General features: G+C 38.7%; 2 protein-coding genes across 5 annotated transcripts in view; one reads left to right on the top strand and one right to left on the bottom strand.

Moving 5' to 3' along the window:
• Positions 1 to 27,262, bottom strand: part of RPS6KA5 (ribosomal protein S6 kinase A5) — a 68,676-nt gene that overhangs the window by 38,886 nt on the left and 2,528 nt on the right. Inside the window, exons 1-3 of one of the 3 annotated variants that reach the window (XM_085225494.1) lie at positions 23,483 to 23,966; positions 12,955 to 13,026; positions 2,905 to 3,123 (exon numbers count right to left, since the gene is read on the bottom strand). In XM_085225494.1, the coding sequence (XP_085081620.1) occupies positions 2,905 to 3,123; positions 12,955 to 13,026; positions 23,483 to 23,555 (364 nt within the window). In that variant the 5' untranslated portion in view covers positions 23,556 to 23,966. Of the gene's footprint in view, positions 1 to 2,904; positions 3,124 to 12,954; positions 13,027 to 23,482; positions 23,967 to 27,262 lie in introns of those variants that run through there. The other 2 variants (XM_085225493.1, XM_085225496.1) reach the window with 2 other exon arrangements.
• DGLUCY (D-glutamate cyclase) overlaps positions 24,505 to 27,262 on the top strand; it is a 38,853-nt gene continuing 36,095 nt past the window's right edge. For both annotated transcript variants that reach the window (XM_085225504.1, XM_010711826.4), the window contains exon 1: positions 24,505 to 24,638. The gene's annotated coding sequence lies outside the window, so the exon portion shown is untranslated. The remainder of the gene's footprint in view (positions 24,639 to 27,262) is intronic.

Below are 27,262 nucleotides of genomic sequence, written 5' to 3' on the forward strand. Positions count from 1 at the left end.
CCTTCTTAGAGGGGTGACAGAATAGTGCCAAATTGAATAAGCAGCAAAGCCATAAAGTGAACATCAACTATCCATTAGTTATGAAGATTTCTTTTGCAAAAAATCCGCTTTAGTTTTTCAGAGAAACAAAAAACAGAATATCAGTGACACCTGTGTTATGAAATATTTAAGTCCAACAAGACACACTGACATTATAAAAGGCAATTCAAAAGAACAGTTATTGGGTAAAATAATCAGCTATATGCAATTACAGATTTCAACCTTCATAAGTGGAATGTGAATAGCAAAACTTATTCAAGGAGATTCCCACATACATTCTTATCTGGAAACCACACTTTCATTATCTACAGGACACGGTAGGGTGGTTTTTCCCACTCAGGGAGTGGAAAAAACAATGCTTCACTGTAACACAAACCCATTTTAGATATAAACTCACTAATTCTAGCAGAATACATTGAAGTCTTTCATCATTTATCAATGTAGAGCTGTTACAACAGGTCCAGAAGAGGGCCATGAAGATGAGCAGAAGGCTGGAGCACCTCTCCTGCAAAGAATAAGCTGAGGGAGCTGGGTTTGTTTAGTTTGGAGAACAGAAGACTAGCGAGATCTCATTGTAGCCTTCTGGTACTTACAAACATGAGGGAGACTTCTGACATGGCCCGACAGTGATAGGAAAGGGAGAAATATTTTAAACTACAGGAAGGGAAGATTTAGATTAGACATTAGGACAATTTTCACTTAGAAGGTTCTGAGGCACTGGAACAACCTGCCCCGAGAAGCTATGGATGCCCCATCCCTAGAGGCATTCAAGGCCAGGTTGGATGGGGCCCTGGGCAGCCCGATCTGGTGGGGGGCAACCCTGACCACAGCAGTGGATTGGTGCTACACGGGCTTTAAGGTCCCTTTCAACCAAAGCCATTCTGTGATCACACAAGCTTAAAGTTGATCTAAAAACTTGAATCAGCTCCAAATCCTGTGTTCTGGAAAACTGTTAGAAATGCAACTGTATGTCTGCAATTGATTCAGATTAAATTACTACTGCTATACAATCCAGCAGCACGCAGGCTTGTGGTAAGTATGACAGTAGAGTCCAATTCTAAAACCTCTAAAATCTGAAATTAAAATGTTGCTCATTCACTAAGGCCAGCTGAGTAGAAGGGAGACAGAAACTGTTTTCCCTGAAAATTCATAAGCCACTGAATCATAGAATTCTAATACTACAAAGAAGTAGTTTATAAACATTTATGTATGATTTTCAAGAAACCATTATATTATTTTGTCAAGGAAATCATGAAGCTCAGATGACTTTGAAAGTAGCTTTAGGCCACACAAAATAGGTTTCTTGGTTGTTTTTTTTTGTTTGTTTGTTTTCACTGTTATGAACAGTAGATAAGGAAAAAAAAAAGACAGCCAGAACAACACACTACACAACTTTTCCCATTTCCTGCTAAAAAAAGAGACACACAATAAAGAAAAGGACATTTCTAGAGCAACCGTTACTTTAAGAATGGATTCATAAAGACTTTGTAGAATAGAAAAACACAAGGAACAAAGCCTTTAATTATACATCAGCTTTGAATTTTTTGCTTTAAACTTAACGTTCTGTTATGGTGGGAAGTAAATGCACACGCCCAGTCAGTGCTATCCACTGCATGATGTTCTTCAAAACTATCACACTCCAACCAATTTGCCTGTAATGAGCATGAAATCCCAACTTTCTAATTTTCCTTTAATACATTCTCATATCTCAACTCTTACCTTTATGATTTGTTTTTCAAATAATAATCTATGAATACCAGAATAACTGAAGACGATACTCTTTGTGATGAAGAATCACAAAGCTATTGGTGCATTTCCAGTTTTTGCTTCCTCTCTAGCATCCTTCAGCCTCTGACAGTACTTCATATATGCCTTAGTGTCCTTATCAAAGGAACCTGTGAAAACCATTCTTACACTTTTCACGAATTTTCATGAATCTAGTGAATACTTCATTTAAGCTCAAGTTCCTCAGGCAATGGTTTTATCCCACTATAATATACGAAACTATGGTAAGCATATAGAACACCTTCCTAAGAACTGACAGCTAGTGGGAGAGGTTCATACAACCAGCTTGCAAATGCTAGACAAATAGATGTGGAAAGCAAAGTGGCAAGGACAGAAGATTGTTCTAATAATCTAATAAAAATCGTTATACAGCATTCATTATCCAGCATCTCTTGTAAATGGACATTTAAGAAAGTTACAAGAAGAATTTACCAAAATGAAGTATAACAGTGTACAAAAGCAAGTAACAGATTAGAATTAAAAACTGTAAAAAGTGAAACATGCAGTATATTTGAAGTAGGAGGACCCCAGAAATAGAGTCACATTCAGTTGCTGCACCTTGCCAATAACCTCTGTGCCATACACACAATGGCATGATACAGAGAAAATAAACAATCATTTTAATGTTCATGAAAACATTTTCATTTGTAGTAGCAATTGGAGATTTTGCAGACAACTAATGAAGTGTTATAATAGTAAAAAAAAAAACAACCTAGAAGATGCCAATTTTGTCTGCATCTAAGTGCAAGAAAATGATATTTTTAGTAATTTTCCATCTCTGTTTTAGGCAGTGACCACACCAGTAACTTACAACTAAACAAGTCTAATACTTTTATTTTTCCCCCTTTAAGTCACAGTAGAGGACTGAAGTTCAAACAGGAAAACCACAAATAAAGGCACTGTTGAAGGCAAACAGTATTTTACTTCCTATGCCCTCCCATACAACCTCCAAACACACAGTACTTAAGTCCACATGAAAAAACCCTAAAAACATTAAGGAGATATAAGGATAGATTATATATTTGATTATCGTATTTTATTTTTCATTAATAAAATAGTTGAATCCTGAAAACTACTTACCTAAAATGAGATGAAGCTTTGTATCTGTCTGGAAGGCATAATGCAACGTGACCAAAAATGGTGATTGCCTAATGTGTTCCAATACTTGTCGTTCTGTCCTTGTGTGCTCAGTTGTTTTGGCTTTTTGAACTATTGTTGCTTTCTTCAGTACTTTCATGGCATACAACTTTCCAGCATCGTGGCCACTTACTTTCCTTACTAGGAACACTTTTCCATATGCTTAAAAAAGAAAGTGGGAAGAAAAACAGTTAGACTACAAATCTGGTAGATACCTTGATATTACTGCTGATTATTAATGTTACACAATATTTCTCATTTGGTCCTTATTTCAATTATTCTTTGTTATGCCAGCACCAAAGTTCCAAAAAGCTTTTGGAAGCTTTTTCAAAAAGCCAATGAATTCTTCCTGTTAGTATTTAGAACATTGGAAATTTAAGTCTGTTCTGGACCTAAAAGAGAGCAAGCTAGGGGAATGCTCAACATAAGTTTTCTGAACACAAGCAGGAAAAAAAAGTCATCAGGATCAAAAGATAGATTCAGTGCTTTGGAAGTCTGGAATGACTAAGTGTTCTATTTACATATTGGTTAAAAAGACACTCCACATCAAAGTAATTAAAAAGAAGTAAATATGGACTTATTTTTTAATCAAAAGGTTCTTACAGACCAACAAATTTGACATCTCTACAAGATAAAGATGTAGAAAGAGCAGCAATTCAATTTAGTGCATATGTGAACAAAATAACATGAGAAAGAATGAGGGTTACATTTGAAGATGTAATTATTACTTCTATTAATAAATTCTTTAAAGAAATCACGAGGAAAGAAGCATAACATAGCTGACTTATCTAGGTTTCTAAAGTACATATCTTTTCTTACAAAAGAATCTCAAAAATATTAAGCAATTGCAGTTCAAAGAGGGGGGCTTCCCATCAATTAAAAACACATTAGCAGACAAAAAAAAAATCAAAAGGTTAAAAGCAAATATTCAGCTTTTAAGACGAAAAGAGAGCACCACAAGAATTTGTCCTGCATGATTCAGACATATGTGAACTAGAGTGAGGAAGTTAGAGCTAAGTACTACAACAGATATCAAAGCTGACTGCTAAAATGGCAAAAACTAAAATCAGTAATAAGTAGCTGAATAACAACATGGCAGATAAAATTCCAAACCAGTAAATTAGTAATCCATGTGAAGTAAGATAATCATCAATTGGACCTACTTTTCTAACTGTTAAAAATAAAAACTGCCATTACTATAGACCCCAGCGGCTAGTGATACTCCTAAGGGCAAATAGCATGGGAGACATTCAGTATAGTACGTACAGTAATAAAGGGGGAAAAAAATGGCACAGATACACCACAACACAAAACCAGAAATATCTACTGCTGTGGTATGAAATCTTCGTGCATTCTCATCTTGAGTAATGCACACTATTTCAGTCCTCCTTTCTTCTGCCCCCAGAAACAAAAAGTACAGAACCTCAAGTTGCAGAGATGAATTACACTGATTATTCTAAATACAAAGGGAACTGAACACAAAGTCTTTTTATTCAGCCTGACAAAAGTAGAATACCGAAGATGCTAAAAAGTTAATCCAAAAACCTGCAAGATGGTAAGCAAAGAGATAGTTTTCATTGTCCCTGCAAGTAAAACAACTAAAAAAATCATCAGGTATCAAAACTAAGACATGCACAACATAAATATTCAAATAAGCTTTGGAATCCGTAACATTATGTTGCAGATGTCAAAAGTGTAGATGACTTCAAAAAGGTTATATAAATCCTCAATGGCAAGGAATTTACAGAAAGTACTGCAGAACACACACAGAGTCTCCCGCTCAGGCAGGCCCCAAGCTGCAGCCTGCTACAGGCGTATGAAAAAACCATCACTGCATGCCTCTCCATGTTCATCCAGAGTCACGAGAGACAGAACCCTGAGCCAGCAGAGTGTTTGGCACAACCCCTGAGGGGCCATTATCATCACATCACATTCCCAATGAGAGCCCTCAAGCATCTCAAAGCTATAAATGCGCTACGTAGAATACACTGTCCTGATGGGAGACACTGATCTTTAAACACACTACATAGCATATACAGCTCCCAAATCACAACTGTGTGCAAATCCAGCTTTTTCCTAGATAGGGAAAAGTTTTGAGTTACCAAGTACTTTATTTATATCTCTACACGTTAAGAATGGCAGAAAAATAAAAATAAAAATAGGTTAGTTTCAAGCCTCATCTGATGTAGGTGACAGATATGAGATGGCAGGACTTCCCACCCCCTCCCCAGAATTTCAGTATTACACAGCACTCCCCAACTTCTGTTGCAGTTCTTCTGTAGCATGCCAGTAAGTTGGACTCAGCATCTAAGCTGGCCATCAAGAAACAGGTAAACACAGACCTACAAGATCACCACAGGAAAAAGGGCATGGGCCATAAAGCCTCTCATGACGGACAGGGACAAATGATCTGAATAAAAGTTGTATGCATCACTTTTCATGTTATTCACCTACTTTCCAATACTGAATGTTGAATTATTTTCAACATCTGAAAAACAGGTACTACAATTGATAGGATTGCTTTTAAAAAAAAAAAAAAAAAAACAAACCAAACCCCAAACCACCACAACTGCTTCCATAATAACTATTTACATCTGTCTGAATTACTGCTAAAAAAAAAAAAAATGTTTTCTCAAAATACTAAATCCAGTGTGAAGAATGGTTTTAGCTTGTTTCTCAACTGCTTAAGGGAACAGACCTAATTTTCACTGATTTACAGCTGGAGCTTGATCTTTAACTTTCTTCTTTAAAAAGCACAGGCTACAGCATAACACAGAAGCTTGCATAGGTTCCCAGGAGGCAACAGGTCTATCAGAAATGATGGAGAATGTTAGGTTACACTAAATTCATTGAAAGCCTCTTCATTTTAACAGTTAGCTACTTTTACCTTTGGTTATACATTAATGCATCTCAAGCAGCAGCATTCAGGTATTGTATTAACAGTGTGCTTCTACAGTTTCAAATAAAGCGCATAAGAAAATTATCAAGTAAATGTATGAGCTACACAGAAGTCTCTAGAAACTATACCAGTGTTAACTTAAAAGAATTCACAATACAGAGCTTTACCATGCTATAAATTGTTTCTTCAGAAATCTGAAAATGACTGACAGCACGAGGGTTCTCAATAGTTTTCATGAGAATAAACCTTAAGTAGCACTATTTTAATCAAATGACTCATGACACAGTCAACACCACAATCTCCAGTACCCTATGAGAAATCTACTTACAAAGCCAGCAGTGATGCAGCCATGCGAGTGGCAGCAAGAAGAGGGCACACGAGCTTATGGCAAGAATGCTCTTACCTGATAAACTTATTTCAGAAAAGCTTTTTCTCTCTCTCAAAGGACCACATTTTGATGTTCATCCTCATAAAAATACTCAATATGTATACCAAGCTAAGGCAGAAATGTTTAGCCAGCAATACAATCCCCAACAGAGAATCACACACATGCAGTCACCAAATATTTGATCCCAAAATTAATTTAAAATGTATTAAATTGTGGAAGAACTAAAATTACTAAACTAAAAATACTACATTAAGTATGCACAAACAAACTATATAGGATTGATTCTTATGGTTTATTAAATAATAACGAAGGTGATTGCAGATTGATACGGATATCAGTCCTTATAAAACAGGAATTAAGACTTCTTTTCACAAATACCTTTTTCATGAGTAAGTACTTAGTAATACACACTACTGTATGTAACAATTCAGCAAGCAATTAGAATATTCACTTATTGAAAGCCAATGAACTAAAAAAATTTTGCCTAAGACATAAAGCCATTGCATCTTGCCAGCTAATTCTAACAAGAAAAAGAAAAGCAATTCCTACTGTTGATAGCACACAATTGTTTTTGTGCTTTTTTAAACCCATTAAAACTTGACATTTATATATGGAAAAGTTTGAAGTAGTATTTTTAAGTGCTAATTCAAGGTAAATTACATTTAAATTACATTTTTACTGTCAGTGTAAGAATAATCATGATACAGCAGTAGTAAAAGGCTCAGAGGAACAAGATATCTAATATATGAATGCATTTCACTGTTCTTGTATGAACGCGTGCCTTATGACCAATTTCCTCTGAACTTCTTGTTGTTGACAGCGCATAATTTAATATAATTAAAGAATTCTGAGGCAGAGCTCCTACTGTGCAGAAACTTGTCCACATACATTAAAAATCAGGATGCAGCAAAGACAGAAAGGCATTCTGCTCTAGCAGCTAAAAAAAAGCCAAACGGTAAAAACAAAGAAAAAAGATCCAAGCAAAAACCTCAAAGATTGAGCAACAGCATTTTGAAGAAGCATCTTCCATTCTCATTGTTCAGCACTAAATAACCAACGACAACTCATTCTCTGCTATCTTCCCTTAAATATCAGACACACAAGAGTGTGTCTCAACACTATTAAAAACAATTTCCTTATTCCATTAAGCAGCCAAGCCAACAATGATAAATACAAAAGGCAGAAAGTGGTAAAGAGGGCAAGCTGCATCTTAAAAAAGTACTTTCTACCAACACGTTGCTTCTAAGGCAGGTTCTCTTTGGACTTGTTCTTTTTACTTTGCTTGCCTTAAAAAAAAGAAAAAAAAAAAGCTGTTCTGGCAAACAAGTATTGCAAGCAATGTCTAAGTTTTTTAGTTTTAATTTTTAATTCCCTCATTCCCTCCCAGAAAGTTCTTAAATGAAATCTCTCATTAGTCAGATAATCTACTAGTGGAGAAACATCCCTCATCTTGCACTGTTACCAAAATTTCTTTGAAGACACTGCATGCTCCTGGAGTCTGATTATTAACTGATATCTGCCAGGATCATTTTTATACTTCCTTCTTAAACGCGGGATTGTATTTATTATTCTTTTCCAATTAGGCTGAATGACTTCTGACTCATTAGTTCCAGTAAGAATCTTTGCTATTCATCTCCAATTTCACGTTCCAATTCTTTCAGAATTCTCTGATGGGTGAATGGGATTAAGTTGTCCACATTTCAGGTTCTTCAAGTGAACACAGTTCCTTCTTTTCAGTCTGCTCTTTCGATACAGAAAAATTATTTCCTATTCCTAAACCTCATCTCCAGTCAGCCAACCCACTTTCCATTCAATATAACTTACAGTTGTCCCAAGGAAAAAAATAATTTTAGTTTGGAATTATTTACAGACACTCTGATTTGGGTTCATTCTTCTGCGCACAGTAAACCCTTCCTTTCTTTCTCTTCTTCTTCATATTATGGGAGAAGAATTTGTTACATTTTCTTTAATTCTCCTTGAAAGATCTAACTTAATTTCACAGTCTTCGTCTGAACACTTGGACCTCTCAGATGGAACTACAATATTCCTTACCCTCTAACAAGATTGTGAACCAATTATCAAAATCTAACATTGTTCCTACCAATTTACTTTGAATTTATATATCAGATCCTAAATATCCTCCACATGTAAGTCTGAGATGGAATTCATAATTTAGTTCTTTTGTTTTCTTGGAGAGGCTTTGTATCTTGATTTTTTGCTTATTTATTCATTTACTTAAGCATTTTATAATATCAATCATGGCTTATAAATGAAAACCTTTGTATTTTCATTGCATCTTTTTAACCAGCTTAGTCACTTTACAATAGTTAATTTCCTTGAGTTCTTGAAATGAATTTGGATAAGTATTAATGATTAGATAATTTTTTAATTTTACTGTCTAGCCACATAAAATTAATACACTTAAATCCTCATATGTTAGCAATTTCTATTTAAGCATTTAATTCCTGATGATTACACACAAAAAAAATTTTCTCTTATGTATGACAATTTTATTCTCATTTATCTTCATTGGGGGACTGTAGTTCATCTGGCACACCAGATTAGTAGGGCTCACGCTCAGCAGCCAAGTGCATTCTCCCTTAAGCGCAACTGATGGCCTACTGAAAGTGGCACTTATTGAAATCAGAAGCAGAAACAGTTGAGCAGAAAAAGAAGGAATAATTATGTGTAGCAAAATGTATCATTCGGAAAAATGCATTTCTTATTATTAGTATTGCTAAGAAACATTTTAGAACGAAGTAAATAAGCCAAGCAGAAATGCATAAACCACTACAGCCACCTCCTCCTATTGTCCCCTTCAGGGCTTTTTGAAGGGTTTACATTAACCTGACTGTTAGGTTCTATACAAAGGATAGTTTGTCACAGGAAAAAAATAGATAGGAAGAACAGCTGGAAACATGAATTCCATGGACAGGAAACACGAAATTTCCACATCAGCAAGGTTGTAAAGAAACAGCTGAAGAAAAGGATTTAAATGAGAACAAAAAGAAGCTGGAATATCAAAAGGATATGCTACATAGAACAAAGACTAAGAAGTCAAGTAAACAGTAATTCGCTCCCAGAGTAGTAAGCATATTATTAATAGTTTTATTAACAGGCATATTTCTGTGTATTTTGTTCTACTGATGTAAAAGGATACTGATTTCTATTACAACTTTATCATAATGATAGCTATTTAACACAATATAAAGGGCTCCAACTTTGATTAAAGGGCTACTAACTCAGGTTTCCTTGAATTTTCTTGTGAGACTGAGGTGAAAAGAGATGAATGATTATGATTTTGTTGTAACACCAAAAAGTAAACTATAACCAGCACACTGCTAATCCTGTGTGTAGAACAAAGGAGGCATACAGGAATACAAAAAGAAAGAAACGCAAATTAAAGAGAAAGTGTGAATTATACTAAGCCATAGCATGAAGAAACACTATTTTAAAAATAGCTTAGCTTAATTTATTGTGATTTTAACAAATAAACCTTATAAAAAAATAAACCTTAAAAATCAAGATAAATTACTGCCATCATATAAAAAACACACTACACCAAACCTATATAAGCTACCATAATCACACATGCTTAAGCATAGTGTAATTTAACATATTTTCAGTATCATCTTTACTTACTACGGTTGCCTCACACCAAACTGTATTTTAAAATATTGTAATTAGTTAAAAATAATATCTACTGACAACACTTAATATGCCTGAGAGGCATCAATACATAACATATATTGACTATATAATGCATCTATAATGCAGAGTACGTTGAAAACAGTGCACTCTGCTTAACTCCACAAAGAATTTTAAAAACAGAAACTCAGCTCTCATTTAGTATTAACTGTATTGCAGCAATACCTCAAAGCTCACATGAGGATAAAGCTTTTCAACTGCCAGAATAAAGATAACTCTTGCCTAAAAATAGAGCAACACGTAAATAGAAGCCATGAGATGCCCTCTTTTTCTTTTTTCTGATTTGTTCCCAAACACAGAATAGTAGCCCTTTTGTCACCATGAATCAATTTGTCTGAAATGACATCAACAACCATGCACATCTCCAACTTCATAGAACATACAAGTAAAAGAATCGAGCAGTTCCCAAAACTTCTCCCCTTTCCCCCTAAAATGAAACAAAAAACACACACAAAAGAGCTCTCCCATCCATATTTTCATAGTGACAAGTCACTAATGGAAAGACAAGGGCTGCTTGAACAACTGTTTAGGTTCCAAGAGTCCCCCTGCCACCACAAACACCCCACACCACTTGAAAAACATTTGAAATACTTCAAATTTCTGAAACAATGAAAAATATCATTTCTCATCATTTTTTCCCCAATGAAAAATTTAGGTAAAGCCACCTAATAAACACCTATAGCTTGCACCACAGCCAACAGGCAGTTAATCTTAGCAGAAGGGCATTTTAGCTTCATCAGAATTAGGTTGCCAACACACAGATGAAACTTGAATATACATTGAAGAGAACACCTCCATTTTTATTCTCATGGAATAAAAAACACAGAACAAAGTAATCAATACAAAAGCATGCAAACACCCTCTGATCATTTTCCTCCTTTTTTTTTTTTTTTTTTTTTGAGAGAGAGAGAGCAATCCTAAGGATGACAGCAGAAATGCAGACAAGTAGTTTTGGACAACAGAGACCACATATTAATTGAGGCTTTTAGGGTATAATTTAATGCTAGTCTCCAAAGACAGCCTGCCATTCCGAATACTTCTGAAATGTTGTGATTATAGATAGTTTTCTTCATGCTCTTCATCATTCCCTCAAGCAAACATATACTCTGGTACAAAGAACTGAAGAGCAGTCATAGTCATTTCTCCAATCTCAATTCAAGTATGAGAACAAGAAATTACAGGCCTGAACAGGACCCTCACAACTCCTGATACCACACAGTGAAGATCTTGTAGCAAAGTTTTCATGTAAACACTTGGTTAGACTCTTATTAATAACAGCTTTGATAATAATCTCTCTGTTACAGATGCTGCAAGGGAAAAAAAAAAAAAAAAAAGCAATGCATGCTGCACAGGAAAAAAATACGTTAAGTAAAATAGTGAATATATACTGACTGACTGCATATCCCCAGACACTTCACATGCAGCAGATACTCTGCAATTATGTTGAAATTTATGTTGAAAATTATGTTGAAAATTAAGATAACGTTCAGAGCTGCAAAGTTTTGTTGACAATATTTAAAGAAGAAATGCCTAGCACTGGTATACCCTATTGTTAAATAACGCACCATTCGTTCAGCAACCTCCTGCAATGAGAGCAATATTTTCTTATTGCAATTCCCAGAATGCTTCTCAATAGGAATTGAAACATCCTCAGCAAGAATACCTAGGATGCAGAATCTGTCAAGAACAACTTGTGACTGATTGTGTGTTGGGACAAACAAAGAAAGGACCTCTTCAAGGCCACTACAGTCCTGTTCCCAGGGATTCCATATTACTGCAAACACTGAAATTTCAGATGGTCATTTCCTGGACAAGCAAAGAGAACTTGCTCTCCCTTAAGACCCCAACGGTCTTAAAATTTCTTAAGGATGTATTTCAAGCTACTATCGGAATTACGTATTAAAACAAAGCAATATGGATTTCCTAAATACGACACAATACTTCCTCCAAAACATCCCTTCATGGTACCCAGGGTGTCCTTGGCTTTCTGCCTTTCTGCCGTTTGCATGGATCTTTCAGTCAGTTCTTGACACAGTTTAAAGCCCAAGAGAATATTCCTGGAGCAACCTAACTACTAGACTATGACAAAGATAGACAGATGTGCTCCCTTTATGTTCTTCACATACACAAATATTCAAGTCTTCTTGCCCCCTATCACCAATTACTGAAATTAAACAGCAAGAGTTCAGTTGTGAAGCTTTTTAAGTTTAAATTAAAAAAAAAAATTACTTCAGAAATAGAAAAATACAATGTCAGTGATCTAATAGCATAATTTATATTTATAAAGACTCCACATGACTTAAGTGTGATCACCAAAAATCTTTGCTCCTTTTATAGGGGTAATTTATGCAATTATGGTCTCACTGCTAGCTACTAATATGTAAATATGCTAGGAATAATAAAAGCCATAACTTTTAGTCTGCATGCATGCCTGTGAACATCCTTTCAACAAAGGGGAAACAAAGTTTTAGGGCTGTCAACATACGACATGTTGCTGACTACAGAAAGTAATCCTACAGCATCCTATCAATCTTCAACATCACATGAAAATCTACAGTACAACAGTGAACATTTTCAATCTTAAACACTACTGGGGTTGACTACAACAGGAAAAAGACTAGTAGAATCTATGTCAAAACATACAGTTAGACTGGGAAATGCTACTGAATAGTATACTGAAGCTGCAGCTTTTTCAGAAATGCATCAAAACACAGTTTGAAAATTTAATGAAATTATCAAGTTCATGTCTTAACTTAGATCAGATTTTTCACAAACTGTATTATACCTTTACAAATCTCCATTATTTCTTTTTTGAAAGTATATCATCAGCAGATACTTCAAGCTTTAATATCTGACCTCTAACTTTGCTCTATGTTTGCTGGAAATCAATGCATCTTCATAAAGAATGTTCCAATTACCAAAAATTCAGTGAGAAAACAAAACTATACATAAAGAGTAATGCTTCCAACATTCAATTTATAAAAACAATGCATCTTACCCCCAGTTCCAAGGACTTTCAAAAGTTCAAAGTTCTCAATGCCAACTTTCTCTGCATGGCCTGTCAAATTTGCTGAAGGAAGGAAAAGAAAAAAAGAATCACATCAGATATGCAATACATCAAAACATCATATTCCTACAAGCTTCAGTAAAAATAAGTTAGCAATTGAATGAAATAAGAAGCATTAAAAGGACATTCCAGCAGCATATTGTACTATAGCTTGAAAAGCAAGAAAGAACAGAAACGTCTTCATAGAATTCTCACTGAAACCCACCTAGGCCAAACTTCTGCTCAGGTGCTCATGCCACTAACAGCTCCAGGGGCTAATAGCCACAACGTTCCCTGGGCAAACTGTTCCAGGCATTCATCCACACCAACAATAATGTATTCTTTCACTAATACATAATAGGCATTACTCATGTTTCAGATGGCACCCATTATCTTTCATCCTACCACCATGCACCACTGAGAAAAGTCTAGAACTGCTTGCTATGTAATCTTCAACCGTATACTTCTCGAAAGCAATCGTATCTTTCCTTAATCCTAACATCCTAAATATTACTGTGTTCTTGGATTACATGGCATTTAAGTCGATGTAAATAGAGCTCCAATGACCATTCATTTAATACAGAATTATTAAACATACAAAGACATTTTGCTATGATGGAAAGGGAAAGACCTTGAATCTACAAGGCCAACAGATCTGGAAAAACCTTAAGCTGAAACCAAGTTTTTTCATTGGCAGAGGGGTCTGGGAAGAGAACTCCATGTTTGTATTCTATACAATGAGTATATTTTGTCTAACGTTTTTCTAAGCAGGGAAGCAAAGAGCCCTATTTTTATTTTTTTCAATAAGCTGATGAAAGAAAGTTTGAAGTAGCTCCAGTTTTTTCCATCTCTCATTCTTATCATAATATTAGCCATCCATTTCTATTAACATGATTGCAGCACATGTAATAAAGCTGCTCAGTGAAATTACACAGATTAAAAGTAGGAAGCCAAAAAAGTAAAAAGTTTGATTTTCCAAACCAAGTTCAGTTCGTGATCCACTTTAACAAGCAGCTGCATAAACTGTCTTACTAGCACAATTAGGGATGCAGTATCAAGCACCAGAAGCTGCATACGCTGTCACAATTACTAAAAGAAAGACTCATAGTAACTAAAGGCTGGTTTTAGAGGAAAAAAAAATAATAATAATAAAAAGGAGAACCAACAGAAGATGACAAAAATCAGCTTCCTCCTTTCAAACCAAACCAGAATGTGATATGTCTGAGAAACTTCATGAAGACCACGTGCTTTCTGAATTCACTATCAAAATTCATATTATTTGTTGAACTGTAGTAATTCCAGCAGCTCAAAGCAATAGAAAACTAAACTCCAGAAAGACATCTCTGTGCAAAGAACGAGCAAGCATAAAAAACCACACTAAATAAATGAAAAAGAAAACTCATGACTTATTCCAACAATCCTAGGAATCTGTAAACACACATAAATGCATCCACTGGGGATAAGCTAACAGTGCTCTCATGCAAAGCACTGATGAAATCTCATCTGAAATATCATTTTCAATTCCTAACATCCATTTGTATAGGGGATTAATCAAGCTTGGAATAAGCACAAAGAACACTTAAAATTACCAGGAGATAAAGCCTAAAAACTTTCAGAGTCTTCTCCCTTGTATGAGTAGAAGTACATGACAATTGCAGATGGCAGATGTGTGCACACCTAGAAGCTATCCTAATATTACATGTAATAAAAAACAGATCATAGAGAAATTATTCTTGAACTGATCACAAGAGTAGTTATTAAAATACAGAAATACATTTGGTAGGCAAGATTTAGTGCCAGAACCATTTACAAATCAGTGAATTAATATGCATCACATGAATTAAACAGAAGCTTGCAGTACTATTAGCAGCAAGTGCAGCATTACAGTAATGGCTGAAGTCAGTAGTACAGATAATGTACCCATCTACCAAGAGTGAGGTAGACCCAGACTGAGTGAATATCTACATACTTCGCTCTGAAAGTCACCGAAGAAATTCAAATAAAACTTCTCTAGACTCTGGCTCAATAAATGGTGAACTCAGAACAGTTAGAGATTTTTCACTTCAAAATCCTGATTCCAAACTTCTATTATACAGTATTCTACGAAGGTTTTTTACCATCTCATACACCTGAAGAGCTGTCAGCAGAAGGCCTTTCAATTAAACACTCTTCTAGAATGCACAACCATCGTTTAACAATGCTATGTTCTTGGAACTGCATAAGACAGAGAACGGAACACAGTGAAACACTGCATCTCCAATAACACGCTGATGATTCGTAATGCTGGCTATAGTCCTAGAAAGGGATCAAGTCCTGAACTCTGTCCATTAATCTGAGCTATACCTTAAACTCATTTTAATTTGTATTCCATATTAAATAACCGTAGTGAAATGTTATCCACTGTCATGAGATTAGACAGTAAGTAGATGAATGATAGCTCATTTATGTACTTCTTACAATGTGAACCATTGTTTTGCACTGTGGACCACGGTTTTGCATTACCCACTTAATCCCATTTTACTTCCATTTTGGATATTTAATTGCTTTAGAAAAATGATGAAATGTCTTGAAAGTTATTGTAATCTTATTTTTAACAACAGAAGTGGAAAAGAATACGGTGAAAAATATGCTTATTTGTGATAAGAAGCCCCCTCTCATTCTTCTGGCATTATACTGAGGAAAAAACAACATTCCTCAAGACCAGGCAGCTACAGATGCTGCATAACACATGGAGGCACAAGAGGCGCTAGTGTCATACAAATTCTGAGAATGACTCCCCATAAAGAAGGCAGCAATATTATCCTCAATCTAAAATAAATCAAAACACTAATAATACATCTTCAAAGCTACAGAGAAAGATCAACAATTCCTAGAGAGCGCTCCTCCCAACTCTGTCATGTCTGGCAACAGCCTCAGTCCGCCTCTAAAGTCATTACCCAAGAAATGCAAGCTGAAGAGCTGCAGTGCCCGTGCCATTCTTTCCAGTGACACCACTAGAACAGCTCTTTATCACCATTTCCTGAAAGTAGAAGAAGCAGCACTTTTTGACCCTGAGATATGGTGTGGCTATATGACATCTCCTTGAATTACTTTGAAGAGCACTACTCCCAAAGATCAGTTCTTACATTCACCAGCCACTCCTAAAGAACCCAAGTGTCCACTGCTGAAAACTTTCCAGAACTGCTTTCAGTAATTCAAAGATAACTGTTCCAAAGAGTCCAAGAGTCCTTAAAGGGTAATGACAAGAAGGCCTTCAAAACAATGACAGCACAGTAACAAACCTCTCCCATCCCCAACTCATTGCCACGCTAGCATTACTAAGAGAACATGACCCAACAACTACCTGTGGAACCCATACAAGGACAGGGGTGCAACAGGATGTACAGTCATCAGTGAGACTCCTTCCAGCCGCAGTATCGCAGCATCTCAGCATATGCAATGATGCCATTCAGACGTAGTAGCTGCAAACACAGCTCAATTTAAGAGGCAAGTACAAGGAAAGCAGCTTTGAAAACAGAATTATTTCTCCATGCCCTTTTTCTTCACTAGCAGAACAGCACAAAAGAAGGGAATCAAAGTTGGAGTAGGACAATTGTTTCTCAACAAACTACATGAAGCTACACATAGCACAGCAGTACAAATGACACGAACACATCAACAGAAAACACACACGCAGTAAGTTCACAATACATTCAAGGAAACAAGCAAACTGTATAGGTACCCAATTAGAAAAAGTCCTTATTTACACATTTCCTACAGTACATAATCCACGGTATCTAGCATTGGGCCAACACAGCAAGGAGAACACAGAGCTGAGGTGATGGCAAAATACAACAGATCAATCCAGAAAAAAGGAAACTGACTAAAAGGAAAGGCCAGGCAAGGGCCATCCATGAAAACAAAGAGGAAACAATGGTATTGGTCTCAATTATCAAATGTCTAGAAAGACTTGCACTGTGAAAACAAACCTCCATATGCAGAGACACCAAATCACGAAGCAGCATGTATTGCTATTCTCAGCTCCCAAGAAGCAGAGCAGCCTATTTGATTCTGGGAATCGGGACAAAACGCTTCTACTTGATGGAATATCTCCAGATGACAAAGAAATTGACTCTGTCACCTGCGTTACATTTGAACTTTGAGATGGCTCAGCACAAACTGAGAACTGCGCAAGATAGTAGAGCAGAATGACTACTTCCTTACTCAGTGAACTCAGATTGTTTTTCCTCGAGATTAAGCAAAACTTGCAAGCTATTTATAGAGGCAGGAGGGGAAAACAAAAAAAAAAAAAAACAAAAAAAAAGAAAAAAAGAAAACCAACCAACAACACAGCCCATAACCAAAGCTTCACAGCTGCTATTCATTAGACACTGATGAAAACACATCTAGGATGCTGTATTAGTTTTCTGTAATATACATGTTTGAAATTACACCTTGGATTGTAACTCGTTTCAGCAACTGAGATCTATTGTGAAGGCAAGTAAAAAACATCCCACAATCCTTTCAATCTGAAAGACTATCACCAGCTAATAATTGTCAGGCCACTGAACAAAAGTTCCATCTAATCAGTACAAGGAACCATCTTACAAAACTTAAAATCAAATTCTCAAAGAATAGCTATGAAAAATATAGGTAGTTCTTGAGGTGATTAAAAAAAGCAAAAATAAAACACAGCCACAGTTTGGACTCACAGTGAAGAAGGAAAACTGCAATCCATGCTACTCTGAACTTTAGAATCACAACTGAGGTAACTGTAGTGACAACCATTCATCCTCTGTAACATTAGGTGTTTAAGAAAGAGACCATCTGAGCTGAAAAATATTCAGGTTTTGAAAGTTGTTGATCGTAGTCCAGTAGGCCTGGAAACCAAAGCTTTGCACAGCCAAAGATGACAAAAATCTTCTGAAGTATTAGCTAAGTATAATACAGCATGTGGAAATTCAGAAGTATGAAATACTGTGGGAAAGGCAACAGAAAACAATCACTGCCATTATTAGCATAGATTGAAGCTGTAGAACAATACTCCGAAGTTGTCATCTGTATATCAGAAGCTGAAAAAAAAAAAAACAAAAAAAACAAAAAAAAAAACGCATTGATAACTGAGATTAATCACAAACTCACAGTAGTCTGAGCTGGAAAATGTTCCATGTTAAAATCCATTTGCATTCATCAGCAGAAGCTATTACAGAAGTGATTTTGCTATGAGGTCTGTCATTACTGTAGGATGAATCACTATGAGGTCACCAAGATTCAGCCCAGAGGCATCTCATGGTTAGCAAGCTCAACGTGCAATAACAGTATACACCACATAACAACTAAGAAAAAAATAGTTAGGTAACACAATTATAAGAACTTTATTCATTAACAAATACCAGAGTTGAAACAGCCAGATCCGAGTAAGATGAAACACGGCGCACGCCTTTTTAAACCAAAGATGATAACCAAGAACAAGGTATGAATGAAATTTGGCCTTCTCTATCAACAGAGATCAGCATACCACTTGATCAAAACAAACAAAAACACTCAGCACAGCCCATGACTGAAGTGAGAACTCTTGATACAGTGTTAAAGTAATAACACAGGTTAAGTGTTAACAAAAGAGTAACTGAAGTTTTGGCAAAAGGTGTTTACATACTGGCTTATGCAGACAAAAGGTAGGCAAGCTCAAGAATGATCTTCAGAACAATCCTCTTTCAGGTGAAACTTTCGTGACCAAATGTTCAAATCAGCATAAAATATTTATGAATGTCAATAGTCCCAACAGATCCCAAACCAAAAGAAAAACGACTGTAGTGTAAAACCTCCATGAAGCAGGCCATCTGCCTACGTACAGAAGGTGTCAGAAGCAAAGCAATCTTAGAGTTTGTACCTCATCATTAGGACTGCATAAAGATACAAATAAAGTTTACTAGAAAACAAAAGACACCAAGCAATGAAGGTGATCCAACAGGAATATTTACATCAAGAGCTGCAAATCACACCCGAAGATATACAGGCTCTCACTGAAGTTTAATCAACTCTGTCAAATGCTTTCTGAACTGCTTCTTAAATAAGATCCTAAAACGCAGATTCCACAGAGTAAAATTCACAGATCTAAGTGGTATTGAGGTATTAAAAACTGCCCTTGTATCTCCCTTGTATCTGTGCACTATATCTGCACAGTAAGACCAGTGCAGATATATTTTAGTTCTCTAGGAAAGTTGGACTAAAGTAAAAACAGTAGAATTTTGAAATATTCAGTTATTAATATCTCTTCATATCTAAACATTATACAGAATTAATAATCATACTTTGTGTAAGAAACAGCTTTTGTATCATTTAAAAAGTATCTGTAAGCTTCCATAAGAATGTTTTCTTCTAAAAATAATTAAGAAATAGTGTTGCAGAGGTGCCAGGTGTAGCACCATAGTAAAGGCGGAATTCTCTATTTAACTCATGATTTCATCTCCTTTTTTAGGCACAGGAATCTCCCCTTGCAATGCAATACAAACAAACAATAAGCTACCTTACAGCTACGTGTAAATTCATTCTTCTTCAAGTTCTCATTCAAGAGGAGTAAGAATTTATCATATTAAATCCTTCAAATTGTTTTAAGCCTTTCATAACTTACAATTTGGTGTGAAACTATTAGATTCAAAATTAGATTCAAAATTCCAAATTGTTCTGCCTCTAGAACCCTGCAGCCCTTTGCTAAGTTACTTGTAGGCTTCACTCTCCTCTTCCCTTGCAAGTACAAACTAATTCAAGTTCCTCAGTCCAAAGTTTGTGACAACAATACAATGAATCCAGTATCTCCTTCAAAACAGATTTGCCAAAAGGAAAAGAACAATGGCTTAAAGCAAACCAAACACGTCTATTGCCTATCTCTCACAAGTTTGCCTTAAGATCCCAGCTTTGCTCATTTTTGCCTCACACCAGGCAGTACAGTACAGTGAGATGGGCAACCTCCCAGCTAGACACATGCAATGGAGGTTCAGAATCCTTTAACCTTTATTTTTGTTCCACCAAAAAAAAAAAAAAAAAATCAACTTATGAAAGAAGAAAACAAGAAGAGGAAAAGAAAATATCTGTTGGCAGTTTATCTCTTTCTTGCCTTTCTATGTCACAGCTCTTTCCTCTGCCCATATCCTTCCCCACATAAATTGTTCTCTAATAGGCTTTACATTTGTCATTGTGCAGATTCCTGGCACTACCAGGGAACAAAAAAATGCTAAGAGGCAATTATAATACTTTCTCCACTGTAAATAATACAAAGCTTCTTAGGTCTCCAGAAGAGATGCAAAATTCTGACAATTCTAAGGTTAGCCTTTAAGAATATAGCCTTTCCCTTCACAAGGTACAAGAAACGGATCATCCTGAAAAATTCATTTTCTTAGTATTTCCACTGGAGAGCTGCAGAGAGAGTCAAAGACAGTCACCACTTGCGATCAGTTGATCTTTGGTATGTTTTTTTCCCTTCCTACTTCCTGTCAAGAGAAGGGGATTCCACTTTCCCCACAAGGTCACTTCCTTCCCAATGTAAGGGAAAAGAGATGGCAACTATTCTCAGATTTCTGAGCTGTGATTTTCTGTTGGTTTGTGTAACAATCTCTTCAAAAGAAAAAAAAAAAAAAAAAGATTTGGTTGCCAAATACAAAAGGAAAAAAAAATAAATCAGCATTAATTCAAATGTGTTCACTGCTAAGCCTACAAAACATCCAACCAAAAGTAACAGTCACTGAGTATACACGCACACATACAGTTTGTCTAGTAGTAGGGGGAAAATCTGGTTCTGTGCATCATTAGAATTAAACACACATGCACAGAGTAGTGCCCAAACATTGCAATCTAACAAAGATCACAGCATCTCACAGGCAATCGAGTGCCACAGTTTCTTCCCTATCACAGAGCCCATCCACGAAGTGATGTTATTTTCTGCAACTGCTTTTTGCTGAAGCAATGGAGAATGAGTTTCAATGCCCTAAGAACACAGGATATAGAATTAAAATTAAGATTGACCCTAAATGCCAGACGACAGGATTATAATTTCAAACTGAAAGTTTAAAAGAAGTCAAGCCGTGATAAGACTAACAAGCCACAAGAGTGTTGCTTGGTACTAAATAGAACCTCTACAGTGTAGAGATAACACTACATGTCCTCTAGTTGTGCATTTTCATATACCACAATAGTGGCTTGAAGGTAAAAAGCAATCACCTGTTTTATTCTCAAAGACATTTGTTTCACCTTACACCAAAGTTCTATAGTACGTTCACTTACTCACCTGACTGCAGTCAATGCCAGTCTGTAACCAACTTCATGTTTTCTGAGTAATTACATGACCCAAGTAATTGCAAAGCACAACTAGAGGTTCACCTGCAGTATGCTGATTTGAATACACAATTCTGTCTACTTTGAATGAGCTACTGTTATCAAGAGGTTCAAGCAATAACTTCCACAACATGAAAAGAAGGCACTCCCTTCTCAAAGAAGCCACTAATTTCTACCCCAATATATACTCTTTTGAAGCACGGTGGAGACTGACCTCTTTTTCATCTGCCAACTACTTTTGATACTCTCTAAATCATTCAATTAGTCACGGAGCTAGAAACATCAAAGGAAACACAAAAAGGAAGGGAATCCAGAATCTAAACAAATCACACGTTAAGAGGATATTCACGGTACACAACCTCAGTGTTTTAAAGCAGCAAAGATTCTTACAGCTACAATTCCTGCTTTTAGGAATGCCCTTACCCTCTTTCCCAAATTGAAGTGAAAATAAATAATCATGCTGTGTGTTTTATAACTGTGGTGGGTTGACCCCAGGCAGCAGCTAAGCACCCACACAGCCAGATCGAGGGCAAAAAAAAACTAAGAAAAGCATCCAAAGTATCCTTATATGTATAAATTATACCTTTCTACGCGAAAGAGTTGAGGGCAATTTTTCTCCTCAAATTATCACATCTTCATGCATTGCACAGATACAAGTTCTGAGACAATCTCTTGCTATGCCATGCATAGCAATGACACTATTGACATCTTCAGGAGTAGGAGTCTCCCAGGAGTACATGACAGAGCAGCTCCCTCCTCCACCCTAATGTTCCTGAAATAGACGAGCCATTGCTAGAAAGCATTTTTCAAAAAGCAGAGTTTTCTAGATACTTAATATGGAGAGGGAAAGCAACTGACTCCCATTAAACTACATTTCAAAAGCATACAAAAAGACAAACAAGCCTGGTCTTCTCTTAATTAAAAGTACCAGTGCTTCCTGAATCCATAAAGCTTAAAAATCAAGATCAAACCAACTGTGTATTATGCTGTTAGACAACATTTTGTCGAGTGTCAGTGAACGCATTTATTCTTCAAAGTACCTCTAAATGACTGTCTTGCAGGGATATGTGCTGTCTCAATGTCTATAAAAGAAATCCTCATACAGCTGGAGTCCAACATGAAATAACCGCAATCCATGTCCTTTTCCCCTACTTCTTTCTCTCCCGCATACTGAAATCTAGCAATACCTAATAAGACAAATATGTATTCCACCATTTCTTTTTTTGTTGTTGTTCTTCAAAGAAGGAAACCACAGCTTCTTTGGTTTCTGCAGGAAGAGCTTTTTTTTTTTTTTTTTTTTTTTAAGCTGCAGTGATAGCTATGCTCCACTGGGGTACATCTACAGAGCCCCTGGACCAGTGTGACACCGGGATGGGAAGCTGAGCAGTACCGAGGGGACTTCAGCAATACCACCTGCCGTTCCCAAGCGGTGCAGCACAAGATGCCAGCTACCTGAGCCGCGGGGATACTTTGCTCAAACTTTTAGGGTGAACAGCATCCAGTTTTTGCTTTTATTTACAGAAAAAAAGAAAAAAGAAAAAAAAAAAAGGAAAGGAAAGGAATGAAGGTCGTGGGTTAATAGCTGCGTTAAACACTGTTAATAAACACAGAGAATATGTATCCCGACTATGTGCTACACACACTTCCGAATTAACAGCAAGACCTGGATTTACTGTAACGTTCAAGTTGCCTGGAAACTTCAGAGGAGCACAGAGCCGCAATTAAAAATACATTTCCCGAGATCTCCCGCAGCACCGGGTCCCCGCGGGGTCGGCCACGGCCATGCCACGTGCGGGGCTGTAGCTCGGGGCCGCACGAAGGGCCGCGCGGGGCCGGGCCGGGCCGAGGGCTGCGCGTCCCGCTCGCCGCATCCCGGCCTCCCACCGAGCTGTCACCGAAACTACCTCGCTAAGGGCTGCAGTGGGCAGCCTCCCCTCCACGCTGACATTGCCATAAAAGTCAAAGGGAAATCGCGACCCTTATCTGCGAACCTTTATCTCCTTCAAAAGCGCGCAGGACCCGCAGGGAAGCGGGACAGGAGAGCCCGAGGCGCAGAAGTGTGGCCCAAACACTTCTTCAGAAATACCCCGCTGCCATCCCCCCCCACCATACACACCCCCTCCCCCGACCTTCCCCCCCGGCCCGGTCCCGCCGCCATACCCCCGCCGCTCACCGTTCCTCAGCTCGTGCGTGACGGTGAGCAGCGGCCGCTCGCTGCCCTGCGCCGAGCCCGAGGGGCCCTCCATGTTCTCCCGGGAGGGCGCTCCCCCGCCTCGGCCGCTCCCCGCGGGTGTGTGCGTGGAGGCGGGGGGCGGCACCCGGCCCCGGGCGGATTTTATTTCCCGGGGACGCTCCGAGGAGCGGGAGCCATAGGCGCACGGCGAGGGAGGGAAGGGAGGGGACTGTTCTCCCTCCGCCTCGAGGAGGGGAAGGGGGGGGGGAGAGGGGGAGGGCGAAGAAAAATAAATAAATAAACCCGACAGCAAACAGTTAGTAAAATACGGGGTGGCACACACGTAGGCTGCCCTCCCCCGGCCCTCAGAGTCGGCCCATGTCCTTGCGGCTCCCCTCCCCCCTGCTCCAGCCGCCCAGCGGCAGGGAGCCGAGCCGAGCCCTCCCGGGATAGGCTGAGCCGTACGGGGTAGAGGGCTAAGCGAGCGCCGTGGCCGCTCCTCTCGGCGCCCCCTCCCTGCCCGCCCAGCGCTCATTGGCGCGAGCGCTCGAGAGCGCTGGCGGCTGTTGGGCAGAGAACGTTCTGCGCACCGCCCCCCGCCCTTCCGCCGAGCGGCGCCTTCTCTGATTGGCCCAACGGCTGCGCCAATCGCCGGCCCCGCCTCCTCGTTCCCCCCCCCCCCCCCGCCATCGCTCTACTCCCTAATCTTGTTTGTAAACATTCCCTCCCGCCTCTCCTACACCCCCCAACCCGCCTGAGGGCGAGCGTTGCGTCGCCTAGAGAAAAAAAGGAGCGCGCTGATTGGTGCCTGGGGCTGCCAATCATCTGCCATCCCTCTGTACTGCGGGCCGATTCCATCGTATTGGGAAAGGGGGGCAGGTTGTGCTCCTCCTAACTCGTAATGGCGGCGGGGGGATCTCAGCGGCGCCCCGCCGTGCGTGGGGGGAAGGGAGGCGGCCTCCCAGCAGCAACGTCAGGACAGCGAAGGCAGGGGCAGGGAGGAGCAGCGAAGGGGGGGTTCCCGGAGGGCGATAGGCTGCGGGCCTCCCCTCAGAGAAGGCGTGTGCGAGCCCACGCGGCACGGATGGAGTCAGGTCGCGCTGCCCACCTCCTTGAGCCGAGGCAGCGGGAGAGCAGCTGCCCGCGCGGCACGCCGGTACGTCCCGGCACGGCAGCGCACGGTGCGCGCGCGCATGGCGCGGGATGCCGCGGCCTCACGGCGTGGGAACGCGTGCGGCGCTGAGGGGGTGGGAAGAGGCGGGAAGGAGGGGGGCGGGAGTGGCACCGGTACACCGAGCGGGGCCGTGGGTCTGGGCCCGCTTATTTGGTATCAGTGCTTTTCTCGGCCTTAGATAAGGGTACAAGTTTGTAACGCCGTGTTACTTAAAACAGCAGCATTCACACGTGAAGTCTTAATTCCGGTACAGCGGTCATCGGTGAAATAAAATGTCTTCTGCTGACCCTTCGTTCACGTTCCAGTGTCACATATTTCTTGGTGTGTGTTTGTATGCACGGATACCTAACATTTGTGTGTTTGTGCATAGCTACACACTTCCTGAGGGGACACTGAGTTGAGCTATTTGAAGTCGATAAGAGATTTCCACTATCTTTCTACTTCAGCATTCTTTAAACACCAAGTCTTGGATTTAATTTTGTTTAGGTGGACTTTTTTTTCTTCTTGTTGTGTGTGTGTGTGTTCAGACCAAAAATACATCAGTTTGCTAACTTCTGTCACAGTTCTGTCACTTGATGTCAAAAGTGACATTGCCGTATCTCTATTGCAGAGGTAGCAAACGTTTCATCATCATTTCCCCTGCAGCAGAGAAAATAATGAAGATGCAAAATAAATGGAAAAAGTTAATTGTTACATTTTTGCATCTTTGTAACTAGTGGCTCCTTGTAGTGGAATGCCTACTTCTCAAGGAGGATTAACAACTGCTGATTATTCTTTGTCCCAGCTGTCACATCTTAGGGACTGGCACAGTGTCCTCCGGCAGCTCTGTGCTTCGGAGGGCCCCTGGAAACCTCGGCAGAGAGACTGAAACCTGACTTTCCTCTGTTCTTTGCACGAAGCACCAGCAGAGCTGGCAACGAATTCAGTAGTTGCAAATAGTTTCAGATGTTCATAGCTTTACAGACTTTATCTGCTTTCTTTCCTCACGCTGAGATATTCCCTTTTTTCCTTTTAAATTTCAGGTTAAATGATTTAGCAACTTTAAATAGTGAGATGATAACCCTAACAAATCTAACCAAGGTTAGTGATCCATTATGGTAGCTGCCGACTGTGCTTATAGCAAAACACAGAGCTTGCTCTATATTTATGTTCAGTTCTATCTGGGCTTGGAAAAGAGTATTGCATGAGCTGAAAGGTTGTTGTTGTCACTGAGACACTCTCTGATTTGCCTGCACTTTGGCTATAGCAAAGCCAAAATTAACACGTGGAGATTTTTATGTAACAGTATCTCCAATGTTAAAATATATTTTTTGCAAAAGGATTCTCCCATTTTCACAAAAAGAGCAAAACTGCCCTAGGGAGTGCCTGGAAACAAACCCACCTCTTGGCATACGTTATTACAGAAGGACTATGTTACACTGAAATACAAAACCTCTTGTCTATTCTAGAAGTAGAAGAGTATGTTAAGATTTCATTTTAACTGAACTTTTGGGAGTAAAAGATAATAAAACTTGGTCAGTGCTCAATTTAAGGGTAGACATACTTTCAGTCAAATGGTCCAGGCATAGCAGCCTAGTTTAATTAACACCATCCCTTTTGTCTTCAAAGCAGCATCTCATGATTTTGTGGCTATTTGTAAAAGGATGCAGTTTTTTTACCTTTAAGGTTAGATAGGATTTACAGGAAACACAGACTCTATTCGTACCAGTAAATGAAGCGGAGCAGGATTTGTTATCCAAGTGCCAAGTGCAAGTGGCATGACATAGCATGGCATAGTTTGCATGTATACACCTAAATTATTTACCTGCCAAAACAGGGTGGCCTTTTCCATACTGCCTGCTGGATTTAGACAGATTGTAAAGTTACTGAGCCATGCTGGCCCCCAGCTTGTATGAGGATGTTGACTCAGGGAGTACTAGTCAGGGGCCCAACTGTGCCATGCCAGCAGTCAGAAGTGTGGGCAGTTGTGTGTCAACCCTCAGATTCTGCCTTTGTTCCATTAAAATCACCAGCATAGAGAGTCAGAGTCAGATGAGGGAGGATATTGGCCTGAGCCTGCAGCTGAAGCAGGCATGTGAAAGTACAGAAACAATGATGGGCTATAGACCCACAGGGATTTCTTTATAGTCTGAAGAAGTAAAACCACCCTTGCTATGTAAACTGTGCTTTTAGAAATTCTGCTCTGAGTGCAATTAAACTGATTGAAAATGTTATTTGCGTTTTAAATAACCATTCAGGTGTGTGGAACAAAAAATACTACTTGGCGTAACTGTGTGTTCAATACATTATCTCTCCAGTGTTAAGAGGCAAATAAATATTTGATGTAAAGACAATTAAAGACTACAATGTAATTAGAAGTGTAGTGTAGATGCATTTTTTTGAAAATACACAGTATTTTCAAGCCAAGTTGATATTCTTGTGTACAATAAGAGCAACCTGACAGATCAATCAACCAGCAGTTCAGTGTTTGGGCTGAGCATGTGCTGTGAGTTTGGGAACATAGAGTAATAGAATTCTAAAGATAGATGTCCCTTCCCTACCCCACAACACAACTGTTCAAAAAATATGTATATTCACTTGCCATTCCTAATTGCAAAAGGAGAGAG

The sequence above is a fragment of the Meleagris gallopavo genome, chromosome 5, assembly GCF_905368555.1.
Source record: "Meleagris gallopavo chromosome 5, MGAL_WU_HG_1.1, whole genome shotgun sequence".
Lineage (NCBI taxonomy): Eukaryota > Metazoa > Chordata > Aves > Galliformes > Phasianidae > Meleagris > Meleagris gallopavo.